This window comes from Pteropus medius, unplaced genomic scaffold (assembly GCF_902729225.1).
Source record: "Pteropus medius unplaced genomic scaffold, Ma_sr-lr_union100, whole genome shotgun sequence".
Classification (NCBI taxonomy): Eukaryota; Metazoa; Chordata; class Mammalia; order Chiroptera; family Pteropodidae; genus Pteropus; species Pteropus medius.
This window is the reverse complement of record NW_024352787.1, coordinates 7,906,930-7,931,442: the sequence shown is the minus strand read 5'-3', so window position 1 is coordinate 7,931,442 and position 24,513 is coordinate 7,906,930. Positions and strand designations below refer to the sequence as shown.

The 24,513-nt window shown below is 33.6% G+C and overlaps 1 protein-coding gene across 1 annotated transcript; it reads left to right on the top strand.

Moving 5' to 3' along the window:
• The first annotated feature begins 572 nt into the window (after positions 1 to 572).
• On the top strand, positions 573 to 1,457 carry LOC120591624 (ADP/ATP translocase 3-like). Its single transcript, XM_039849177.1, has one exon. The coding sequence runs from the start codon at positions 573 to 575 to the stop codon at positions 1,455 to 1,457; it is 885 nt and encodes a 294-aa protein (XP_039705111.1).
• Positions 1,458 to 24,513: the final 23,056 nt, after the last annotated feature.

Genomic DNA, 24,513 nt, shown 5'->3' with positions numbered 1-24,513 from the left:
GCTGAACTTGGTTCATGGATGGATCAAATTGGTGTGTAAATTCAAGCCATATCTGCTTGAATAAACTATTACTCTATAGTTCTTAGGGTTGACTTTGAAAGAAAGTGGTAAGGGAAAATTCCCCCAGTGGATGGAGATTGTAAGAGTGCTCTTGGTCATCCCACTTAAATGAAAATAAAAGTGGCCTGAGGTTAGAATTTATAATATTTCATGGGTCTTGGCAAATAGGCTTATACATGGACTGATAAGATTGGGTACTAAATGTGAAGCTCATGTATCACATGCTAGGGCCTACTGGATTGCATTCTCCATAGAGGAGTAACTCAACAATCAAATAGAATGACTTAGCTAGTAGACCTCAGTCTACTTCTGCCATTAACCACTCATATTCTGTCACAATGGGTTCATGAACAGAACAGACATAGTGGCAGGCAATAGCCGTACCATAATGGGATCCCACTCACCAAGATTGGTTAAATCCTTTCAGTCGCAGTCTCAGTAACATTGAGCCAGCCCTCGGTCTCAGCGCCTTCACTCTGCTCCGCGCCTGCTGCGCTGCCAGCTGTGCCACCATGATGGAACAAACCATCTCCTTTGCCAAGGACTTTCTGGCCGGAGGCATCACTGCCGCCTTCTCCAAGACGGCCGTGGCCCCAATTGAGCGAGTCAAGCTGCTGCTGCAGGTGCAACATGCCAGTAAACAGATTGCGGCCGACAAGCAGTACAAGGGCATCGTAGACTGCATGGTGCGCATCCCCAGGGAGCAGGGCGTGCTGTCCTTCTGGAGGGGCAATCTGGCCAACGTCCTCTACTACATTCCCACTCAAGCCCTCAACTTCGCCTTCAAGGGTAAGTACAAGCAGGTCTTCCTGGGGAATGTGGACAAGCACACGCAGTTCTGGAGGTATTTTGCTGGCAACCTGGCCTCCGGCGGGGCAGCCGGAGCCACCTCTCTCTGCTTCGTCTACCCGCTGGACTTTGCCAGAACCCGTCTGGCAGCCGATGTGGGGAAATCTGTAACCCAGCGGGAGTTCAAAAGCCTGAGAGACTGTCTGATGAAAATTGTCAAGTCTGACGGCATCCGGGGCCTCTACCAGGGCTTCAGCGTCTCAGTGCAAGGCATCTTCTTCTACCGGGCTGCCTACTTTGGCGTGTATGACACCGCCAGAGGCATGCTTCCCGACCACATCGTGGTGAACTGGATGATCGCCCAGTCTGTGACGGCCGCGGCTGGCACCATCTGTTACCCCTTCGACACCGTGAAGCGGCGGATGATGATGCAGTCAGGGCGCAGAAAAGCCGACATCATGTACAGGGGGACCATTGACTGCTGGCTGAAGATCTTCAAGGAAGAGGGGCCCAAGGCCTTCTTCAAGGGTGCCTGGTCCAACGTCCTCAGGGGCATGGGTGGTGCCTTTGTGCTGGTCCTTTACGACGAGCTGAAAAAAGTCATCTAGGCTCGTCCCCTCGCCTAGACACAGGGACCAGGAAGATCGTGTAGAATACTGCACTATTACGGATCACTGACCTTCCAGAAATTCTAGTGCCCTTGCCCGACCATATCATGCGTAGAGGACTGGTGAGGGCTCTAGAACGAGGGTATTGTGATCATGATCACTCACACCCTGGTTCCACGGACTGATTACAGGGGGAGGGGAATCCCGGCTTCTTCAGGGCAGTCTCCCTACCCTGGTGCTTGTATGCCCGAGCTGTGTTTAAGCATTTATTTAAAGAAAATCATGTCTCTCATTTGTACTTAAGCACTATACTTTTATGCACAGCACGTTACTTGCAATTACGTTATATGTTGAGCATTCTGCTGCAAATAATGAAAATGGGACATGGGTGGGGGCGGGGGCGGGGGAAGAAAAGAAAAAAGACTGGTTAAACTACTTCTGCTACTAAATATTCAACATGCTAGCACTAAAGACCAAAGCCGAGACAATCATTAAACATCATCTCCCAAGGAGTCTCAAGAACCACATTGTGGCAAATTGATCCCATTGAACCACTTTCACTCTTGAAGAGATTACATTTCAGCTTGATTTGAATCAACACGTTACTAGTATAGACTTGTCTTTCCTTCTTACAGGGCCTCATCGAGAGCACTATTCCAGGGTTTATAGAGTACTTGATTCAATATGGATCCTATGTAACATCACATTAAACAAAGGACCCCCTTTACAGCAAAGAACAAGCAACTGTGGGCATCTGACCATTGGCTACATTTGTCTTATCACATATAACATGATCAAGAAGTTTCTGGGCAGATTGAATAATGGAACATTCTTAAAAGGCACAGCTAAGGTTTTTGCTTATAAATGATATCCTGAAGGGATACAGTGACATCTTCTAGAATACAGTATTAATTAATGATTGTACACCATAAATTAATATCAGGTCCTATAGATATTGAATAGATGGGTATAGGAAACAAGGGGTAGAGGCTGGAGTAGTCCCACTTAGCATCATTCACAGTGACTCATGTGGAGCACAAATGTGCTTTCCATCACTGCAGCTCTAGGCTCTAATGTGCATATGCATACAGGTTTCTACAGAGGAAATCTTTCTATCAGAAAACATGGAAAGAATCTCATTAAACTTTAAGCTACAGTTGCCACCTGATCACCAAGAAATTAGTAAGCAAGAAATGGAGTCATTATCTTGGCCAGAGTAAGTAACTTTGGCTATCAGGAGAAGGTAAGGCTGCTATTATAAAATGTAACTGGGAAGAAATGTTTGTAGGATTTGGTATTGTCCTGGCTCATTTAGACAATAATAAACAAATGCAGTAGTCACGGCCTCAGAAGGACATGGTTACAGCATTCAGAGCCCTCAGGGATGAGATTATGGATTGTCTATCATTAATTAACCTAGACCGGCAGAGGTACTAGCAGAGAAAGAAGGGAATCAGAATGAGAGAAGAGATGAGAGATGGTGAGTATGTACAAGAGGTGATCTGTGGTGATGCTAGGGTGTCTGACTCAGATTCTTTTTCAAGACTGAGACACTTGTTCTTACAATTTCTAGGAGTGTTGGCAGTGGATAGATCACAACTAAAACTTTCCCAGAATATTGGCCTCAAACAATGGGCAAGAAAATAAAAGTTCAGCCCTTTGCTTCAATTTAGGACATCTCTGTAGGCCAGCTTCAGAGCTACTCATGGGTTCTGTTGAGGCCTTTTTTGTATCTGTAGCACAGTTCAACTTCTCTCTTTGCTCAGTTTTCTTCCCCAGAAGAAAGATAACTTAATTGTTTTGAAATTCAGAATTTATTATTTGGGGTAGTTTACCTGTAGAGGAAGTGATAAGAGTGCAATAATACAAAGGGAATCAAGAGAAGGTGAGAACAAGAATAAAGTATAGACTCAGCAGGATGGTAGAAGGCTATGAGCCGAGGAGAGGAAATTTTCAGTGAGAAGTTCCCAGGGTAGCTATGGCTAAGAGATTTAAAAAACAAGGAAGGGTGACTAAATTTAAAATTTATATCTCATACTAGAAGAAATTGCACTGTAAATTTTCACTATTTTTCCCAACCATCAAAAAAGAAATTCGATGCAAATATCAAATAAAAATATATTGGAAAAGATACAGGTATTCAATAATCTAATTTGTTTAAAAATAATATTTAAAATATAATAATTTTCCAGTATGCAAAAAAAATAACCAGTTAGAAAATATAATGGAAAAGAAAAAGATTAGATAGTAGCACAAAATTCAATTTCAAGGAATACACTTAACAAGAAATTTTCACAATCTATATAGATAAAACTTTAAAAGTCTGTCAAAGAACTAAAGAAAAAGTTTGAATAAATAGAATAAAATATCTTTTTTTGAGGTAATAGTCAAAAAGTGACAGTTCTCTTGGCTTAAACTATGACAACATCTTTTAGAAATTAGAAAGTGATTATTATCTTACTTAGAAGAATACACACACAGAAACTGCAATAACTAGGGGTAAAATATAGCATGTTAAAAAAAAGTATGTGTATGTGTGTGTGTGTGTGTGTGTGTGTGTGTATGTATGTGTATATATATATTTCAATGGAAGAATGTGGGGTTGAGAAATTGGTGTGTTGAATATAGTACATTGGGAAGTGTTTCCCGATATGTATGAGAATTTAGTAAATGACAAAGCCGACATTTCAGATTAATGATTAAAGATGGACTATTTTATAAATGGTTTGGGATAACCAGCAAACCTTTCTGAAAATGGCCTTGAAGAAGGAAAGAAGAAAGAAAGAAGGAAGGGAAGAAGGACAAAAAAAGGAAGGAAGCTGCAGAAAATGTTATTTAATGTGTAATTTGCCACATGAAGATTATTATACACACACCACACACACACACACACACACACAAACACACAAAAGCCATAAAATAAACCAAGGAAAAGAATTGAGTATATTTGTAAACACAAGATGACAGAAAGTTAATTTCCATCATAAACAAAGTACTATTACAAATAAATGATATATCTGTTAGAAAAATAGGTTAAGAAAAGGCATGTCACAGAAAAAGAAATAAAAATAGTTAGTAAAATATGAAAATATGTGACCACAAAAATGCATGAATGATACTGCATTAGAAACTCTACTGATATAACTTTATTAAAGATTAAATTTAAAGAAAGTCACTGCTATCATAACAATAAATATTGATAAAGTATTTTATAAAATTTACTTCTCATTTCTGATGAAAATATTTCACCAACAATGAATAGGAAGAAATAAATTGATTTAGTGATTCTTTCTAAAATCTTTGGCAAGCAAAATAAATTGCTGTGAAACATTAGAAGTATTTCCAATAAATTCAATGCCATTTGAAAAAATACCACGAGATGGCAGGATACAAGATCAATATATGAAAACCAAAGCTCTTAAAAAACAGTAATAATTAATTCTAAAATGCAAAGAAAATATATAAATCTCTTTAAAATGGCAGCAAATCTATAATGTGTGCAAAAGCTGAATCTGAAATGGACAAAACATATGTTAAAATTATGAAAGTGGCTAAAGACATTAAAAGAAAAAAGAGAGATATCCTATATTCATGGATACTAAATATGGTAAAATCATCAGTTCTCAAATCATCCTGTAGATTTCCTACAACTTTAGTTAAAATTTTTCTAGAGATTTTTCATGGAATTTGACAAACTTATTCTAAAATTTATATGTCGAGTTAGCAAGATTAACAAAGTTAAGAAAAATAAGAACTTGTTCTATCAACTATCAAAATATCTTTTAAATCCAGAAAGTTTTAAAAGTGAGTTTTGGATGTTTTATATACTAAAATTAGATCTCTGTCGCACATCTTTTAGAACATTGACTTCCATATATATATTGAACACATAAAAAGAAAAAATATATTTAAAATGTTAACAGAATAATTTAAAAATTTTGATTTTAAGACATGAAAGGCCATTTTGTGTTACAAAAAAAGCAAGAGACATGAAAGAAAATATTTTAATTGACATCTAAAAATGAACTTCTGTATGATAAATGACTTCATAAACAAAGGTCACTAAAAACCAAAACAAAACAACAAAAAACCTACAAAAAGAAAAAGTCAAAACCGCACAATAAAAATAAAAGCTACAGACTGTGAAATTTTATTTGAAATAAAAATAACAGCCAAAGGAATAGAGACCAGAATATACAGTTTCCTATAGATTCATTTTTACTAAAGAGCATAGTATTAAAAATGACATAAGGCAAAGGATATTAAGAGGAAATTCACAGGAGAAGAAATCCCAGTGGCCAATAAAAAATACAAATATTATCAATTTTCTAATATATAGAGAAAGACAGTGATGACAATGTAGGGAGGACGCAAAAGAACTAAAATGTTAAATCAAGCTATAATCAGAGATTACAATATGCTGATCGGCCTTGCAGCCAGGCCACAGAAGACACCTGCAGAACAAAGGAAGATTTTTGCTGGGATTGCTAATAAGCCATTTCCCACACCTGTGAAGGGGAAACAGAAAAATAGTCTTTAAGTGGCTGCTCTACACAAAATTCTTCGTTCTTTAAGGCTAAAACCATAGGGAGCCTATGGATTAAAGGTTAGGAACTGCCAACAGGCCTTTCGTGCTACATATTCTTACCTTTTCAAGCTGCATAATCTTCCCCTCCCCCTTCCTTACTGTATGTCCACATCAAAGGTAGTGGATAAACACAGTCTTTAAACTTAACTCACGGAAACTAAATAATGATATATAAACTGAATTCCCAGAACACTTGGGGTCTCTCTTACTGCCTTCACTCTCTCTTTCTCCCTGTCCTCATCTCTCTTGTTTCTGTCCCTCTGAGTCTCTCTTAGGCTCTCTCACTCCCTGTTTCTGAGAGAAGACCATGCTCTGTCTATGAAGTGTTACCCCTTCTCCAATAAACTTTCCTTTTGACTAACTGGCGTGTGTATTGAATTCTTTCTACATTCTCCTCCAAAGAACCCTCTTCTCTCAGTGAAGGGCTTGGTCTCCCCTGACTCAGGGAAATTTAGCCTTTCCTGCATCAGTAATAACAAAACATTAAGTTTTATAATAACTAGCATATATGAAGTTGCGGTGCAGTTGATACCTTTTATACTCCTATGAGTATGCAAATTTAAAAAGTCGCTTCAAAAAAAAAAAATGTGGCTGCATGTATTTACATTTTGAATGCAAGAAAATGAATAACAAACTAGATTTCCATTAGTGGGAGAAAAACAATTGGGGAAATTAATTCACTCAAGTAAATTATGAACGGCTAATTAACTATATGGCAAAATTGCCAAAAGTCAATCACCAGAATAATCAGTTTGCCAAATTTAGATTTTAAAATTATGTCTAAAGTTTACAACAATGTATATTGCGTGAAACTTTTAAAAGCAATTGGATATTTAATATTTTTTAACGGCATTTTAAGGAATTTCCAGTTGTGCTTCAGCTACTTCCAACTGTAGCAGAATGAGTTAGAACAGGGGTTTCCAACCCCTAGGCTGCATACAAATATGGGTCCTTGACCTATTAGGAACTGGGGCACACAGTAGAAGGTGAGCTGCAGGTGAGTGAGAAAAGCTTCATCTGTATATGCAGCTATCCTCCATGCCAGCATCACTGCCTCAGCTCTACCTCAGATCATCAGGCATTAATTAGACTCTCACAGGAGCACCGGTCTCTGATGCCAAAAAGATTGGGGACCTCTGTGTTAGAACACACAGAGAGAGAACATGCTGCCAGGGACAAAAATGAAGAAAAGAGTCAGTAAGCAAAACAGCCCGGGCTGATGATACCACAGATCCAGGTGAGCGAGGAGTAGAACAAAAAAGAGCTTGAAGGGCACATTTTCAGAATATGACCCCCACCTTCTGAAAAATTGAATGTTTTTAGTTTTTAAGCATGTCAACTTAATTTTTGCAGAAATCTACAAAAGCTTGATAAAACTACCTTACCTCTTAACATTGTTGTAAGTTCTATAAATAGTTAAAATATAAAAACAAAATATTGCAGATTTTTTATTTGAAAAACCCATCATTTGGTAAAACGTTCATGGAATTGGCTTTTGGTAAATTAGTTAAATAAAGTTCCAAATTCATATGGAATAATATATTATAGTTTACAAGAATGAGCTCACACAGTGTTATGTTATTCATTAAGTAAAAGCCTTTCCTCTCTCTCTAAGGAATGAGCAAGGGCTCCCCCTATGCCTAAGTTAAGGCAAGGAAAGGGCTTCCTGGAAGCTTCCGATGCCTTGTGAGTATGATGATCTAGAGAGTTCTCCAGATAACGTGACTAGTGTTCTCTGTGCTTGACTGAAGAACCTATAAAAGTTTCCTGAGAGGTTCCTGTGATAGGCAGAACAATACTCTCCTCCCACAAAGATAACTAGTTCTAATCCCTGGAACTTACAGGACAAAAGAAACTTTTTAGGCGTGATTAGTTAAGGCTCTTGAATGGAGTAATCACAAGAGTCCTTGTAAGAGACAGGCCGGAGTGTCAGAGTGAGAGGAAGAGATATGACAATAGAAGCAGAGATTGGAGTGATGTGCTTTGAAGATGATGGAAAGGACCACAAGACAAGGAATGCAAGAAGCCTCTAGAAAGTGGAAAAGGAAAAAAAAAAAGTTCTCCACTAGGACCTCCAGAAGGAAAGCAGCCCTATTGACACCTTGATTTTAGTCCCATAAGATATATTTTGACTTCCATAACTGTAAGATAATACATTTATTTTGTTTAAGCCAAAAAAATATGTATATATATGGAAATTTGTTGTAGCAGCGGTAGGAACTAGTACAGCTACTGACTTTAGGTGACTATCATAATGATGTATATATCCTGCCATCTCTCCTCCTTGCCTACTCCGAGTAAGGAGGATGCAGAAAAAGAAGCAGGGAAGAAGATAAAACAACAAAAAGAAAACAAGAACAAAAAAATCCCGTAAACAATAACAATAACAACCCATAGTGATATGGTCTGCATGTGTTTCCCACCAAATTTCAGGTATTATAACTTAATCTGCAATGTGTTGGTATTTGGAGGTAAGGTTTTTGGAAGGTGATTAAGTCATGAGGGTGAAACAATCATGAATGGAATCAGTGCCCTTATAAAAGAGACTGGATAAAGGTCCCTTACTCCCTCTTGTGTGTGGAGATATAACAAGAAGCCTGCAACCCAGGAGAGGCCCTCATATGACCACACTGGCATCCTGGTCTTGGACTTCCAGCTTCCAAGACTGTGGGGTATAAATACGTCTGTTGTCCATAAGCTACTTAGTCTATGGTATTTTTTTGTTGTTCTTATAGCAGCCCAAACTGACAGAAAAAAAAAGGAAAAATATGGAAGAAAAGGGAAGGGGATGGGAGGAGAAAAAAGGAGAGAGGAAGGATGAAAGAGGAGAAGAGAAGAGAGGAGAGGAGAGGAGAGGAGAGGAGAGGAGAGGAGAGATAAAAGAGACTATACCATTTTCCACTGCAGGTTCTCTAGTCTGTATCACTGGAGCTCAAAAAAAGCAGAGAATTTTTGTTGCTGAAATGTCTAGTCCTTTCAATATAATATTATATATACACACATATAGTTTGTTAGAGAATGAATTAGGAGGTAAGGAATAAAAGATTTTCACATTTTACTTCATAGAAGTAACTTTTAAAATTAGTTTAAATGTATGTTCCGTTTTTAAATTACAAAATTTAAAGAAATGTCTATTTAGATATAAATGTGGATATTAGTGGACATGAAAGAAAAAGTACAGTTTTCTATTTCAATCATCATGGGGCAGAGAAAGCCACAGGTCTGCAAGAGATGAGATATGAGAGAAATCGATAATTCGGTTTAAGCAGGAAACGATCAATTTAGTTTTAAAAAATTATAACATTCCCGATGTTCCCTGGTAATACTGTTGTAAGTATGAGAGAGTGATGTGCTTCCTACCACCGAAGGAAAGTAATTTAAGTCATTTTTATTTAGATATCCTAGAGCAAAGATGACTCCCAAAACTGTAGAATCTGTTCAAATTTGAGTTCAAATTCTAGATGGAAAAGTTGGAGTGTGCGTGTGTGCATTTATTCACATTACTCTTTCTGTGTGATATTCCTTTAGACAGCTTCAGAATGTACTAGATGTCCACAGATTATTCACCTATTGTAATGCTTAAATTATTTAGACTACCAGAGAATAAGGCTGTTTAGAGTAAATCATTAATTCTGTGGTGTCAACAGCAATTGCAAAAGAAAAAGTTATTGGAGGTTTGCGCAGGCTGAACTTATGAGGAAAACTTCAGTGAAGATGGGAATAGCATGAGCTAAGATGTGAAGGTGAAATGATACAGCTGAAATTGTGGTGCTGCTTATTGTAAGGTGAAGAGAGCTGGTCAGCTGACTCCTTCACATCAGCCCCCCCTGAGGATAAATGTCCTCTTCCAGATAAGTCACTGAGTGGAGACAACGGACGTTTTATTCATTTTTGTCATTTACATCCATATTCACATCTACATAGACTTTACACTTGGTTTGCTTTCTTTTACAGAAGAGAAATTCCTCTTGCTTAAAAAATATAAAATTCCTAAGGCTGGGACACAACTATCCCCTCACAATATTAATCTTTTGTAAACCATTATTTGTGGTCACAGCCTGATTTCTTTGTTTCCTGGCTATTATAAAAAGGCTGAAATTTCAACAATCATTGGTAAGAATTGCTTAGTCATGCTTCAGTTGAGTTGGCTGCTTCGGAAGCTTAGCTGAATGCTCACATGCTGAGGTAAAATGTGTTATATCTGTGATATGTCTGCAATCTGCAAGCTAAAAGAACAGTAGACCCTCAGGGAATTAGAGATTGGGAGAGAAGGTGGGAAGATTTGTGGATGAAGACTGTGGCCTGCCATCCATGTGATGAGAGAGAGAGATTTCTCTTATATTATTAATAAAAAATAGCAACAGCAGATAAAGCACAAGTTGTCTTCTTCCAAAATGAAATTTTGCTACAGTTTTCTCCCAAATTTTGTGTAATTTAAAGGATTTGTTTGACTTCCTTCTTTGTAGGTGCTTTGGGCTGTACACTTTCCATTTCAACCCTAATGTCATGATCTCTGCCAATCAGAGGCATTCTATTTCCATAATTTACTGGCATGTCTATCAAAAATAATGGACTAAATTGCTCAGCACTTAATTTATACTAATTTTGAGGAATGCTTTTCAATTTTCAATATAGATGTTTAGTTTAAGGGTGGAATATCCTATCAAATGAAAAGATTTTATTATCTTTTGCCAAAAAAAAAATCTTTTGCAAAAGAATAGAAAGGACTTTGAAAACGCCTCAGTGTCTAAAACTCTTTTTAATTGAAATTCTCATAAGTGTGGCTCATAGCTTAATGGGCACTATATGGCAACATTGCTTCCAGAAAACTGCCATTCCTAAATATCATGACATTTAAACATGGGACAAAGAACATTCTCTGACAATTGTACAATATATTGTGTACACAAATTGAGGTAATGATAGCTAGGTGTTTTGCTAATGGATTCATTATATTGATGCTTGGTATGGTGAAACGTAGATGCCAGCTCCCTTTTGCTCAGTGTTAGAAACTACAGCTATGGTAATTACAAACAGATGCATTGAAATAAAAAGTTTGTGAGACTTTGTTAACTTCCTATGGTAATATTTTTATTCAAATAAACTCAAATTTTCATTGAAATTCAATATGAGAATAAATATGATTTTTATGTTTGTAAATATGAAACAATCAGAATTCAAATCCTGGCATGTTCCATAAACTTTCAAGCTCAATTTTCTCACTGACACAAATGACAATCACAGAACCTATGCCTCTGTGTTATTGTGAAAATTAGTATTATAAGGACTTAGCATAGTGCTTGGCATTTAGTCAGTATGCAAAGGTGATTGTTAAAAGTATTATTATCATTGTTATTATTAATTTTCCAATAGGCTTCAGACATTCCTAGAGACTTTCTGTATGTTATTTTTCAATTGAAGTTTGTCCGTGTATCTGTTAGCTATTGCTACATAACTAATCATTCCCAAACTCAGTAGATTTAAACAGCAATTACTTACTATTGCTCACACACTGAGTAGAGGTTAGAATTTGGCTGATTTTGTTTGGCCTCGTCAGGGTGGCGCTGCTTCTTACTGATGCTTTTGGTTCCCCAGGTCATTCCTTTTCCTGGGCATGTTTTTCTCATGGAGAAGGGCAAATTTACAAGGAGTAAGTGAAATATCATTTTAAGCTCAAGGCTCAGAATTTGCATAATGTCACTTCTACCTCTCTTGGGCAAAGAGGGCCTATCTCAACATCAAGGAGCAGTGATGAACACCCCGCACTCAAATGAGGCCATTGGGAGGCTGTGAAGGGGCAATTTGGGGGAGTCAGTAAGTATTAAAGCCAAAATTCAATTCATCTCAACTAATACTCTTCAAGGAAGAAAAAAACTGAGATGAAAGTGATTCCTGTGCAAACCGTAAGTCATATTGAACTCTCCAGGGGGTCCAAAATGACTTATAGAACTCTCATATAGAGCTGTCTACCTCTGCCTAAAAGGACCTAAGCCATGGTATTTGCACAAGTTCCACAGCTCTCATCTTTGTCAATCTAATCTTGAAACTGAAGAAGAAATACATTTGTATTTACTCAGAAGGCTCTTGGAATGAGTCCTCTTCTAAAACTCTCTTGCCGCTTTGTTTATGTATATTAATTCCTGCTACTTTATTCATGTTATTATCCTTCCGCTTATTAGAATTTTCTGAATGATTACTTTGTGTCAGTTTTTCTCCATTTACTAATTCACTAATTTATTAATTCACAATTTACTGGCTGTCTACTATATATAAGAACTGTTCCTATGCACAGTTGAATGAGTTGAATAGTTGAATGAGTCACACTGGACTCCAGCTTTCTTAAAGCTTGCTTGCATTTTAGTAATGAGAAGAGATAGTTTAAAAATAAAAACTTGCCCAAATAGATACTAAACTGCAGTTGGAATAAATGCTACAACTAAGAAGTAGAGTGTGTTGAAAGGCTACAACAAAAGGAACTGAACTTGTCTGGAATTTACAATACACTAGTAGCAAGATTGACAGTTGAACTACATTTGAAAGCACTGCTGTCAAATAAAAACATAATTCAAGTCATCTATTAAATTTGAAAATTCTAGCAGCTATATTAATTAAAGAAAAAGAAGTAATTATAATTTATCTTAAAGATATATTTTCTTTAATACAGTAGATCCAAAATGTTATCATTTCTACATGTGATCAATATGAAAATTAGTTATAAAATACTGTACATACTTTTTTCATACTGGATGTTTGAAATCTATTGTATATTTTAGCACATCTCATAGCACACCTCAGTTCTGACTGGCCACATATCAAGAGCTGAATAGTTATATAGATAGTGGCTATTATATCAGCCAGCACAGCTTTAGAGCCAGGCAAACTAGGAAAGGGAAATTTTTCAGAAAGAGAGAAGATTCCAGTAAATGCAAAATCTCTGAGACAAAGTATCAAAGTTCACTAGAGAGACTAAAATAGCCTATCTTGTATAGAGTACAGATTTTAGGCAAAGTAGCACAAAATGGAGTTAAATCACACAGGGTCTTAGAGGCCATGTTAAATAACATTGTGTTCTTTATTCTAAGTGTTATGACAGGTAATTGAAAGATTTAAGCAGGGTACACATAATCTGATTTCCATTTCAAAATGATTGATCTTGCTTCTGTGAGCATAATGGATCGAAGTGGGTAGGAGTGGTATGGAGGAGTTATATTTAGCACTTGCTATAGTCTAAGCAAGAGCACATGGCACCACGGACCAGAGAATGCTAGTAAAAAGCAATCAAGATATTTAGGAGATAAAATCAATTAGACTTTTTCTTTTTTCAATTTGAGTTGGAATGACTTAGAAGAAGGATGAAGCATATTTGCTTTGTTTCTGGCTTGTGCAGAAAGGTATATGGTATGCTAAGTTTGAGGAACAAAATTGATTAACTCCAAATCAGACATATAAAGGTCCAAGAGCTAATTAAATTATTTAGCTGAATAACTAGAGATATCTAGTAGGGAACTAGATATGTAACACTTAGACCCTAATAAGTGGTCTGGACTGAAGTTTTGAATTAGAGAGAGGCCAGTACTGATCCTTGCACATTGTCATTACCAAGATGCAACTCAACTTTATATTTTCAGGGTTTAGTTGCCCGTCTTATAACTCATACTCAGTAAATGTTTATTCAGTGTATTTTGTTATGACTCCCTTTCTTCTTGTGATGAGGTGATAGGTAAGACTGAAAAGCCAGGTAGCAGACTTTCAACAGGAGCAGATTGGTGAGATTGTGGATTTTTTTCCTACCTTTGCACAGAACTTTGCCTTAATCAAGGATTCTGAGCTTGGGCCATGGCTTATGCAAAAGCATTAGAGAATCTAAATATGTTAGTGAATTCACTTTTTTTGGTGTGATTATTAAAGTCATGAACACTTTTAACAAATCACTTTGAACCAAAAGGGTAAAAAATTTGGAATAACTATTACTAAAAATGAAATTACAAAATGCATGCTGTTAAGAGAACATAATCAATCCCAATTAATTCTCTCAATGAAATTGGATCAATACAATTTTTTCATATGATGCCTTTATGGTTTTAATCTTGATAACACTGATAACTGCTAAGATTTTACAAAGAAAAGCCTGCTCGGAGCTGACTGCCTCATCCTACTAAATTCTTCTTATGCCAGTCACAGTCACAGTTCTTTTTTTTTCATGCACATAACAATAGTAGAATATGACATCTTAGGTAGTCAGTAAAACTTGAAAAATTTCAACTTTGCAAAGCAGTCTAAGACACCTGCATATCACAATGGTATGAAAGTCAGGGCTCCCTGATTCTAATTATATTTTAATATAAAACAATATCAGTGAATTAAATATACATTAATTTTAGGAACTATCAACCAATATTATTTTAAAGCATCTATCAGTCTGTGCCTGATACATTTCTAAAAATGTTGTGAAATAAAACAAGTTCATATCCTTAAGATACTGACAATATGATTGAGGAAGCAAAGTGAATTAAATAACGAATTGTTCATGACAAAATATGTGATATTAGCTAGGGAAGTTAAGCATATTTGGAATGAATAGATAGGGAAAAGTTTTGATAGGAATGTTTTGGCTTGTTATTTTTGATTGAAGTAAGAGTAGAAAAAATTAGAAAAGTGAAAGATTAATTTTCTTCTTCTAGGTATTTGTGCTATAAAAATTTTGGTTGGCTCAGAATAGAGTCCTGTGGTGAGAGGTGGTCTGTGAGGACTTTGCAAACAGATTGATTATAACAATGTCTTTAGAGATATATAAGAGAATTGTGTTAAATGAATGAGTAAACTAAAAGATGTGGCAGTAACTTATATTTGTGTCACATTTTGATACTAGTTACTTATTTTCTTTCTCAGAGAGTAATTTTGAAATTAAGGATGGATATGTGACAAGTGCTATGCTAAGTATTGAGGGTACAAGAAAGGAATATGAAATAGTATCTGTTCTCAGAGAATTTATTTCCAGTGCCATTTTCTTATTTTAGGCCATTATCATCTTTCATTTAGACTTCCAAAATAACTTTCCTAGTCTCCTTCCTCATTCAATCAATCATCCACATGCTGTCAAGGATAGTTTTCTAAAGTACAAATCTAATCGAGTTACTGTTCTGCTTAAAATTCTTCAATGATTTCACATTGTATATTGGATAAAATCCAGGTCCTTTAATGTGACAAGTTTTTTTTAACGGTTTGAATTTTTCTTGGCCATGCTGTCTGTATTGAAGCCACACAGAATCACTTACTGTTTCCCAAATATATTTCGTTCTTTCATGGATCTGGGTCAAGAAGACTGCATTAAACATATTTCATTGTAATATAAATATTTTATAAGTTTTTTTCAACTCCATTTATTCTTTTGTTGTGGAGATGATGCTTACTCTGAGGCATCATAGGTTCAGGTTTCGCACTGTGATTAGTAGTGTGGATATTAGCATGTGATACCTGATGGTGTAGAGATTTGACTGTCAATCTAAGCATTTAAACTTTAGTTTGTCAGTAATGTATAGCTGATGAAGCTTAGATATTTAACCTGCCATGTTTGTTTTCTGCAATTTACTCTGAAGAGTGTTTCAAGGTGATGGTATCAATTGGACCAATGTTAGACTGGAGGAGGAGGAACAATTTAGGAGTAATTGCAAAAATCCAGATATAAGTGATTATATCCTGTACTGTGGTGGAGTATAAAGAAAAAGTAAAGACAATAAAGAGTATAGTCATCTATCTGGGAATCTAAATATAGGAAGTATACAAACAATAAAATTATTCAAATTATTTTTATAATATCAACTCTATAGTTTGAAAAAAATAAAGTAATAAGTGATTTGTCCTAATAAGATGGTGTGATCTAATAGCCTCTACAAAAAAGTGGTCCAAGCTCCCAGAGATGACTAATCTATACAGTATAGGTGGGTGGTCCAAAACATAAATGTATCAAAAGGCTTCTCTCAGAATAGTTCTTGATGTGACAATCTAATAAAATCAATGGAACAAAGTTGCTTACTAACAAGCAGAAGATATTTTAATAATCCCATTCTATAAGAAACTGAAAAGAAATTAGGAAAGAAAAGACACCTAAAGAACATTATCTTTATTTAAATGTTATTTTATTAATGGTTAAAGTGTTAAAGGAGACCATGAAAAGAAATAACTATTTATGTTATATTATTCTAATACAATTTCTTTTGCCAATAGCTGTACATAAAACAGAAATAGAAAATGTCTGTATTTTCCTGTAATTGTTAAGGATTATGGTGTCATAATAGTTTAATTAAGTTAAAAATAAATAAGATTTGTTACAATGAGAATCAGGAAGTTCTCACTTTTCTAGGACAGTATCATATAGTTATCTGCAACTTAAATTTGGAGGGAAGTCAATCACTCTATGTTCCTAAACTTCTAGTCTCCTGTTCTCCTGATTTCTCAGTATTTGAATTTTCTATTTTCAAATACATGACTATATTTAATTTAGGGATCAGTCCTTTGTGTTATATTTATGAGTCTCTGGAAGCCAATAACTGGGCTTTGGGGTTCTGTGCTCATGACATAGAAGGTTCAAGTGAAGAGAGAGGTTGACTGAACAGGAGACAATTTGAGGATAAAGGGTACAGATATGAAGAAATGACAGATATAAGGAATTATTTGATAAAGAAATATTTTAGACATGAAATGTCAAGAGGGCCATGGCATTATATTTACCTATGGTTGGCTTGGCGGTATCTCGAGATTTTTTCAATTAACCTCCACTTACTTTTAAAAAGTCCTAATTATTATATTATGAAGTCTTAGAATCACATCATATAAAAGATGAATAAGCCAAGTGGAATGGACATTTTTAGGAAATGACTCAGTACTTCATCTATCTTTATTAATAAAGTTCTCATTATTCGAAATGATAGCAATGCTGAACCTGACCTTGTTATCACAGATTTGTTATGGTGCCAATCATTTTGTAGATCGTAAGCTCAGGAACATTAAATGAAGGCTTATATTCTTAGGCTGGAGAGTTGTGTAGCCATGCTATTTATCATGAAAATCTGTTTATTATTTCGCTTTCAAAAAATGAAATAATAATCTGCAATTTTTCTTCTCATGTAACCCATCTCAAAAGAATAAAAAGTGCTGAATTAATAGATTTCTCAATTAAGAATTTACATAAAATTATTACATAAAATTCCAATAAGTCGTACCCATATAAATTCTATTTAATTTAACTTACATTGTATTTTAATGCAGAGAAAAGAGTACTTTACATACTCAATACCTTGTTATATTAAACTAGTCTTTTATTAGATACTATGTAAAACAATTCTTAATTGATGATTACTATGTGCTACTCTGTGCAAAAATTAACTATAATAATAAGATTCTATTTTATGATTTGAGTGGGAATATATTTCCATTTCAAATACTCAGCTTTAAGTCATAGGTGAAATAGATTTCATACTTATCAAAAATCAATAATCTGATGTTTTCGTACTGACATTTTGTTTCTATCAAGTGTTTGGCAGACTGGGAGAGGATTTCTATTTCTGTTTTGAGGGTAACTCACAGTTTAAGGAGGTACGAGCTTGAAATTGATAATTTGAATTCTATTACAGAATTCAGGTGATAATATAAATGTCTTGTTTAATATCCTGGAGCTTTTCAGTAAAAAAATTATATCACCTTTACCAGAACATCTATAAAGAGAGAGAAGCAGGAAAACTCAATTATATGTGTAAGAGAATATAAAATGTATGTATGTATAAGAGAGATTGCTAGATGCATTAACAGCATCCATTCTTACTATCTTCTATGGGGATAAAATTTTTGGCTAGACACAAAGATGTGAAACTAAAGATTACTTTTCTGGGCACCCTCATAATTGGGTGTGGCCATAGGACTAGTTTTTGGCTAATGAGCTATGAAAGGAAGCTGTGTATGCTATTTCAGAGTTATGTGCTTAAGAGAAAAGGAACATACTCTTCTTTCTCCATCTCTATTGTGAACTTGTTGGAATAAAAACTGCATGAAGATGGCAAAGCATCAAGCTAGCAGGAACAGGGATCATCTGATGTCACAGAGTGAATTCTTTCTATTTAGACTGTTTTCAAAAATTACATATTTACATCTTGCTTGAGGGGCTGTTACTTCTTCTTTGTTTAAAGCAGTCGTGCCACAGTCTAAGTAATATCAAACAAGGTCTAACTCATTTTAAGAAAATACCCAAATCTTCCTGTTGAAGAAAGAGTTTTAGAGTCTAAATTAGCCAAAGAAATTGTCTGATAGAACATTCTGTAATGATGCAAATATTCTCCACTATCAAATTCAGTAGTTTCTGGCCATATGCAGATATCAGTATAGGTAATTTTACTAAGACATTGGATTTTTAATTGTTAAATTTTAGTTCATTTAAGTTAAATAATCACACAAGGTTAGTGGCACTTTATTGGACCCCAGTTACAATAATATATTTATTCATTATTTTGTCTGGTAACACAACCCATAAATCATGCCTCTTATACTCCTTAATTAGAGGGATAGTGCTGTTAAAAACATGTCACAGAAAATGCCTAGGAAATGTTCACTTACCAAGTAAATTATTACTGGCCTACATTTCTTTAATTTATGTTTCAATAATTATTTAACTAAAGATTTTAATGTTCAAATTGTCGTATGTATGTGTCTTTATGGAAATACAAAATGCATGTTTTCTTACATATGCTAGTTGTGTAACCATGCATCCAGCTGACTTCCATCTCTTGTATTTCCAGAAAGATGGCACAGAGATGGTGGACAAGCTTAAGCTCTTTACTCCTGCTTAGAGCTTATCACCTATTATTTCAAAAAATTGCCCTTTGTCTGTTGCTCTGCAGTGCTACTCAAGTGTTTACAATATGACTAGGTCTAAACTCTTATAGTCATTGTCAATTTTCTGTTGAGATAATTGGCATATAATATTATATTAGTTTTAGTTGTACAGCATCATGATTTGATATATGTTATATTGCAAAATAATTATGATAAATATAGTTAACATTCAACATCACACGTATAGTTACCATATCATACACCAACTTTTATTTGATTAGGTTTCTGTGGTATACTTTTTTCTATTCTTTTATTTTACTAATGTGTTAGATAGCTTTTATATCATTTATAATAGCATTTATTTCAGTTTTATTATTGTTCATAACCTTAAAACTTTAAAATTATAGCTTATAGCTCATTGACATTTAATAAATGAGTAACATATTTTTAATTCAAAATTACCATATTATTAAGGGCTATTTGAATTACTTGCCTTATTTTTGTTAAAATATTTTTAATTTTCTGCATTATTCTTAATTAGTTTAGAAGTTATGCACTCTTCTTTGTATGTCTCTTTAATTCATTAAATATAATATTAATTTTGACATTGGGCCAGACATTTTCAGGACCTTAGATTATTTTAATTCTGTCTTCTTTTCTCCTTACATAGATGCCTATATTTTAAACCTCCAAATCAATTATTTTGCTGTAAACATCTACTAGTCTTCTAGAATTTCCAACATATTTATTATTTTCTTTACTATTCAATTCCTTTTATTTCCTCTGAGCTTTGATTTGGAATAATTTCCTTCTGCTTACAGAATACACATATACATATATGTATGCACATATCACATATCACATATATTAATGTATACATATTACTACATATTCATGTATACATATATATTAATGCATGTCTCTTTGTCTTTGTTAGTTCTTTATCATATTATTTGCTCCTTCATGTTAAAAATATTTTGCCTAACTTTTAAAACTATTCTCAGAGGACTGTCTAATGTTATCTACTCTGCTCCTTACAGAACTGAAAATAATTTTTTATATTTTTTCCAGATCATATTCTTTCCCCTCAAAAATAGATCCAATCACCATGTACTCATCTATCTTCACATGCATTACTTCTAAATCTTACATAAAGCCCATTTAGACACTATAAATACAAGAGTGAAAGAAACAAATAAACAAACAAAAAAAATGCTTCCTTCTTAGAGCTTCCATTCTAATCAAGGGAAGTAGAGATATGTAAGTAAAGTATGAAGTATATCAAATATATCAGTAAGGGCAGTAGAAAATATTGATGGGAGAGAGAATGGGCATTAAGATCTAAAGATATAGAAGGCATAAAGATATAGAAGATATAGAAGGCACAACATATCCTAAGCATGATAAATACAAAAAATTTATACCTGTGAAAATTGTACATTGCCAAAGACAAAGAGAAGTACTTATAAGCAGACAAAGAGAAAGGCAAATCACCTATTAAAGAATAACAGTTTGACAGCAGATATCTTACAAACAAAAAAGAAACCAAAACACCTTGGAATATCTTCAAACATTGTGGGGAATTCCCTAAGTTTAAAATTGTGTTACCAAAAAATAATATTTTAAGATAAGTGAAATAAAGGCTTTTATAATAATAAAAACAACGAATTTATCAGCAAGATATTTTCATTTAACAGAACTTTAAGAAATATACTTCAAGAATCAAGAAATGCAAAAAGAATGGCAAGCAAAGAAGTAGGTAAACGTTTAAATTAAATTTAAATAATAATGGTTTGTATAAAAGTATTTAAAAAAATCTACTTCGTAGTATTCCAAAAATGGACAGATCTAATGCACAGAAAAACAATATGTGTTCTTTAAGAGAGTGTTGTTAGGATTAAAAATCTTATTATGGAGAAGGTAAAAAATATTAACTTTAGATTTTGTTAAAATTCCATTAAAATATGAAGTTATCAAATTATTAAGGGACAGAAAATAGAGTATATAACTTTCAAGCAAGTGGGTTGAAAATATGTAATAAGAGAATAAACAAAACAACTTAAAATCAATGCAAAACAATCAAAAAAGGAGAAGAGAAAATGTATAGAGAAGTATACAACTATAAAAATCGTGACACTATTTTAAATACATGAGAATGGAACAAACTAAAATTACATTGATTGTAGGGGAGGGGCAAGCAATAAATGGAAAATATTGAGGAATGTATTAATATTTGCAATGATATGAGTAGTCTTCTCTTTTTGATATCAGATGGTGGAATATGGGAGGTAATTTTTTTCACATTTTACATATAGGAAATACATGTTTGTACTCCAAAATATAACATATTTGAAAATTTTTTGAAAATCATTTAGCAATATCTATGATTTAAATGAGAAGAAAATACAACTCATATGCTTTTTTTTTCCTGCCTTACTTACATGTACTTAACATAAAAATTTTACTTGCTGCCCTTTAGAGTTAATATATTCTAATCTTTTTGAAAATACAACTCTTTTCCTTGTGCTTTCTTATTTTGTCTGGTTCTGCCTGAAGTGAACTGCTGGAATTTAAATTGATGGCAAATGTGGTTCACTCTATAAAGGCAGGGGCTATCAGTCTCCATTATATCAAATAGCCTCTACTGTCCTGTCATCTGTCTTTTTCAAGTGGACATCAGTAACCAAGACACAGATATATTATAAGGTCATTGATAGTGCTTGTCATCAATTTGATTTGTGATTTCAAATAGATCAAGAGTACCTTGAAAACTAAGCATTGATTTAAATGAGTCAGATCTGCCTGTGTGCTTATAAAAACAACGTAAAGTTCTAAACATTAAATTCTGTGCTACTAGGTCATTACAATACCTAAATGTACTATTCTTCTCATTTGAACAACTCAGCTCACACTCCTTAGCTTCCTGAATTCATTTTCAAAGATATTTCATTTTTCCTTTGTTCAAAAACCTGAAAAAGGAAGCATCTTTCTGCTTGGCCTAAACAATATTTAAACAGATTCTGCTTGAGTAATAATCACATGTAACTGAGGGTTTACTCTTTAATCATTCCAGGTTTACATGTAGAATTTTAAAGAGATACTATGGTTAAACAAAATTTATTTTATGCATAAAAAAATTATCAATTCAGTTCTGGATTTTCAGTGACAAGGAAAACAGCAGTTTATCGTTGCTTAATAAAGATTCAAATATATACATAGAAATATAAAAAATTCACTCAATGGAATGATGGAAAATATGCCATTTCTTAACTCTAAGAAAGCACCAAAGTTTAAATTAATTATTTTAGCTTGAATAGAGTTATTATGCAAAGATACATATCACAATAGTCTTAGAGATTTCTCTGTGTAATTATTTTGATATATCGCATTCTTTATTTTATTATAATAAAATATTTTAAGCACACTAAAAATAAAATAATAAATGGATTCCCAAGTGCCTACTTTCTAGCTTAAGATATAGATCTTCAAATACAATGAAAACATTCTTTATACTATTATTCAATTTCATTCTCTTCTCTCCTTTACTTCCTAGAGGTAACTACTAACCGAAATTTAAGTTTATCATTCCTGTGGATAGTTTAGATTTTTATTAAGTATGTTTGCATCCCAAAATATGTAACTTTGTTTCGTATGTTTTAAAATTTTATATAAAAGTAACATTCTGTAGCTAAACTGTATCTTAATGTATTTTTGAGTTGCATTTATACTGATGCATTTTTCTCTACTTCATTAATTTTCACTATACATCCATTCTTCACTTGATAAATAGCTAAGTATTACACTTTCTCATTGCTGCAAAAATTCAGCAATATATATGCTTGTACATGCCTCCTTGATCTTAAAAAATTGAAATACAAAGGAATAGAATAGAATAATATGGGAGAAGAGACTAGAAGAAAATTTCAGATGTGTCACACATAGATAGTAAAGGTATTGTTTCATGAAACTTTTCATTAAAATCTATATAAATATAAAAATTTGTGATTGCAATATAAAAATTATTTTTTCTGTGAATGATGGTTAGTATATTTTTTAAAGTACTGATGTAATATGTGACTAAATATTGAATTCCTGGGTACTAGGCTACTAGCATCTTTAATGTAATGAATATTCCAAATTCTTCTCCAGAATGGTAGTGTCAATTAAATCCCTCTATCAGTGAGGGAACAGTCTTTTTGCTCCATGTTTTTACCAACAACGCTTGTCAGACTTTTGATTGTTTCTCACAATTTTAATTTGGATTGTCCTCACAAATGATGAGGCAGATTATTTGTTCAAATTCTTATTAATTTTATTTTCAGTGAACTGCCCATCATAGTATTTGCCACCACTCTGTTTTTCTTAACTATTTGAAGTTCGTCTTTATTATTGTATTGTCGGAATTCTTTATATATCCTAAATCCTTGTCTCTTTGATGTCCATCTGGTTAGTAATCATTTTTTTTACAGCCTGTGGTTTGCCTTTTGCCTTTCTAGAGAAGAACAGATATTTATTTGTCAATATAGTTGAATTTACTGATTGCCAATATTTGGTTTCTATCTTAAAAGATATTGTTTTGTAAAAAATCTCTCATTACCCTGTAGTCATGAAGTTATCCTCTTCTATTTAGTTCTAAAGTATTTTAATTTTCCATATTCAGTGTTTTAATGCCTGTGACATTTATTTTTAGTGTAAGATGAAGATCTCAGTTAATTTTTATAAGAATTTATCTCAGAACATTTATTAAATAAGATATTTTACAAAATAATTATATTATTGCTAAAGTAAACATACCTATGTTATTAAAATAATTATAATAATTGCTACTAGTCATTAAGATCAGTCCTCCTATCTTGTTCTTCCACAATTATTTGCTAATTTTGAACATTTGCTGTTCCATATTTAAGAACTAGCTTATATATTCACAAAAATTCTTTCATAAATTTGATATAAATTGCTTTGAATTTATAGACTTATTTTGATACAGTTGGTTTAAAATTTTTTATTTGGGAATAATTTTAGATTTATAGGAAATTTCAAAGGCAGTTCAGAGAATTCCCATACAGCTCACACCCAGTTTTTCCTATAATTAACAGCTTACATTAGTATGTTTGTCAAAATTAATGAACCAACACTGGTATATTATTATCAATTATAACCCATATTTTATTTAGATATCCTTTATTTTTACCCAATCTTCTTTTATCTATTTTAGGATATCACCCAGGATACTATAATTAGTAGTCACATTTTCTTAGGCTCATTTCAGTGTGACAGTTTCTCAGATTTTTCTTGTTTTTGAGGACCTTGAGAGTTTTGAGTAGTATTGGTTAGAAATTTTGTAGATTCTATAATAATAGAGTATGGTGATGGTGAGTTACATTATGCATTTTTCACATCCCAAAGAGTGAACTTAAATATATGTAAAATTTTAATAAAAGCATTTAGAAGATCAAGAGATCCCAGGAAGAAATGTAGAATGTAACAAGAGACTCTAACTGAATTACAAAGGTATGAAACAACCTAACAGAAGGGAGTGGGGGGGAAAAAATGAACTAAGCAATTTTGGAAATGAGTGCAGTCTATAAGAATAAAGGAAGAAATAATAGTACATAAACACTGCACACTAGTTGTTTACCATAGGGG

Bases quoted from the DNA above. Each gene is read 5' to 3' on its own strand.
- LOC120591624 (XM_039849177.1), top strand. From the start codon at position 573: ATGATGGAACAAACCATCTCCTTTGCCAAGGACTTTCTGGCCGGAGGC.